Raw genomic sequence first — 2,188 nt, forward strand, 5'->3', positions numbered from 1 at the left:
ATCTGTGCTCAGATTGGGTATACTGCGTATTTTTGCACTAAAAACTTGACCGAAATTCTTCCAGTCAATTCTTTTGGGATTTCTGTAAGGGGGTGGGGTTTTAGTTTCAAATTTGAGTTGGAAGAGAATCCAACTATGATCTGAAAAGGATTTTAAAGGGGATACTCTCCAGTTTTCTACCTGCAGATTGGAGTAGTTGTTTATAAAGGTGATGTCTAGTACATCCTCCCATCCTTCATAATTTCCCGAACTCGGGAAAATGAAGGTTGGAGTAGTACCTCTATTGCAGAGAGAAAGGTTATTTTCAATGATATAATCAAATAAAGACTCACCTCGTTCATTGATCTCAGAACTACCCCACAGAGTATGACGTGCATTTGCGTCACACCCGATGAGTAGGCTTGTCTTCATGGTATTGGCTTGTATTGTCAGCCTGCGTACTTCCTCCGGCGGTGACTGCTGGTCGTGTGCCATGTACGCAGAGGCCAAGAGTAAACCCTCAGTATTTGAACCCTCCAATTTGACAACGGTCAAATCAGAGGTGCTAAGATTGGGACACAAAAAAGCTTTTAAGTGTTTTTTAGCTAAAATACAAGTTCTTGGCTTACCTTGGTTCGAACTCACGGGCTTGTAAAAAAGGTCGTATTGGCTGTCTTGAAGGCCCCTCACTCGGAGGCCATTAACCCAGGGCTCTTGAATAATGCCCACATCATAGTTTTCCTCCCTCAGGAAAACTCTCAGGTTATCTGAAGCACATTTAGAGTGCTTCAGATTAACCTGAATGACGCGCAGCATGTTTTCAATTCGGAATAGATTCTACACAGTCAGTTACCAGCTCCTTGCCGGAGGACCCTGCCTCTTTGGGGACATCGTCATCCTCGACAGTATCCTCAACTAGGTTAGGGTCCGTTTCCTGACTCTGCAGAATCTTTATCTTGGCGTTCCTAATGCCAAAACGTAGCTTGAAATCGGCTTTTTCGAGAGCCCCACGACTGGCCTCGCAGATCCTCAGAAGGTAAGACGCGCTGTTCTTCTGCGGCTCTTCAGCCTTAATGACTACCCAGTCATGCATAGCAATCAGCGGGTTTAACTTCTGGAGACTGCGGATCAGCTCCGGTCCGCTTGGCTTGATGCTCATGAGGGGCAGCCAAATGCGAGCCAGCGGTTGTCTTGGAATTTCCTTAGCTGGGATAAGCTTGAGCTTCAAGCCATCCCATTTGTTGCTGACCTCAGCTACACTTTTACTAAGAAAATCCCTAGAGAACACATCCTCGCACTTGATTACCCTGTATCCCCTAAGCATCTCACCAGAGTCGAAACTCGGGTAGGGTCCCTCAGTTGCAGATAGGGTATATAGAAAGACCATCTCAGAAAGCTTAGCCTCGATGGAGTTCCACACCGACATCAGAGCTCTGTTGTCAGTGGAGAGCTCATCTACAACCGCCACTTGAAGATCGTCTCTGACAATCTCACTAAAAGTGCGCGATTGCGCCGCTCAATGAGATGGTGCTTTCTTGTTGGTGCCGTTTGCTTTAGATTTTTTCTGAGGAGGATTAGCTTCCTCAGGTGATCTAATTCTCTTAACGGACTTTTTTGGTTCAATGAGAAGATTATTGTACTCCTCAACAATCTTCCCATATTTGATCTTATCAGCAGCATCGTTTTCGTGCGGAGTTCCAGCTTCCTCATTTAAAGCAATCTTGCTTAGAATGAAGGATGCCCTATGGAAATCCGCTCTCCGATGCGAACTTGCTGATCTTCTCTTACGCCGGGTAGCATGGCTTTGGCTGGCTCTGCTACCCGAAGGATTTATTTGGTTTATTGCGGGTCGAAGTACAGGGGTACCGCTGGTTCCGCCTGCACTTCCAGTTTTTGAAGGTTGCTCAGAGATGCTAGTGCCTCTAACATCATCTGAACACCCTCCGATTGTTTCCTGGCTCGAGGCCAGAAGCTCATCTTCCATCTCGGAAGTCGTATAGTCTGTCTTGTCTTTTTTGTCCATTTTTAAATTTGAAATAATAAATTAAAGTCCCACGAGTAGGTCGGAAAGGAAAGGTCAACCCCGGCAGAGCCGATTACCGGGGCAAGGCAAAAATTATGACGGATCCTGCCAAGGCATCCGAAAGAGCTCGTTCACGACTGGTTTATCCCCCAGCCTTCCATTTCCTGGGCACGGATTATGTGCACG

The 2,188-nt window shown here is 46.3% G+C and overlaps 1 protein-coding gene across 1 annotated transcript; it reads right to left on the minus strand.

Moving 5' to 3' along the window:
* Positions 1 to 799: 799 nt before the first annotated feature.
* On the minus strand, positions 800 to 1,366 carry LOC129908042 (uncharacterized). The gene has a single exon (XM_055984409.1). The coding sequence runs from the start codon at positions 1,364 to 1,366 to the stop codon at positions 800 to 802; it is 567 nt and encodes a 188-aa protein (XP_055840384.1).
* Between the last annotated feature and the right edge of the window lie 822 nt (positions 1,367 to 2,188).

Source organism: Episyrphus balteatus, chromosome 1 (assembly GCF_945859705.1).
Source record: "Episyrphus balteatus chromosome 1, idEpiBalt1.1, whole genome shotgun sequence".
Classification (NCBI taxonomy): Eukaryota; Metazoa; Arthropoda; class Insecta; order Diptera; family Syrphidae; genus Episyrphus; species Episyrphus balteatus.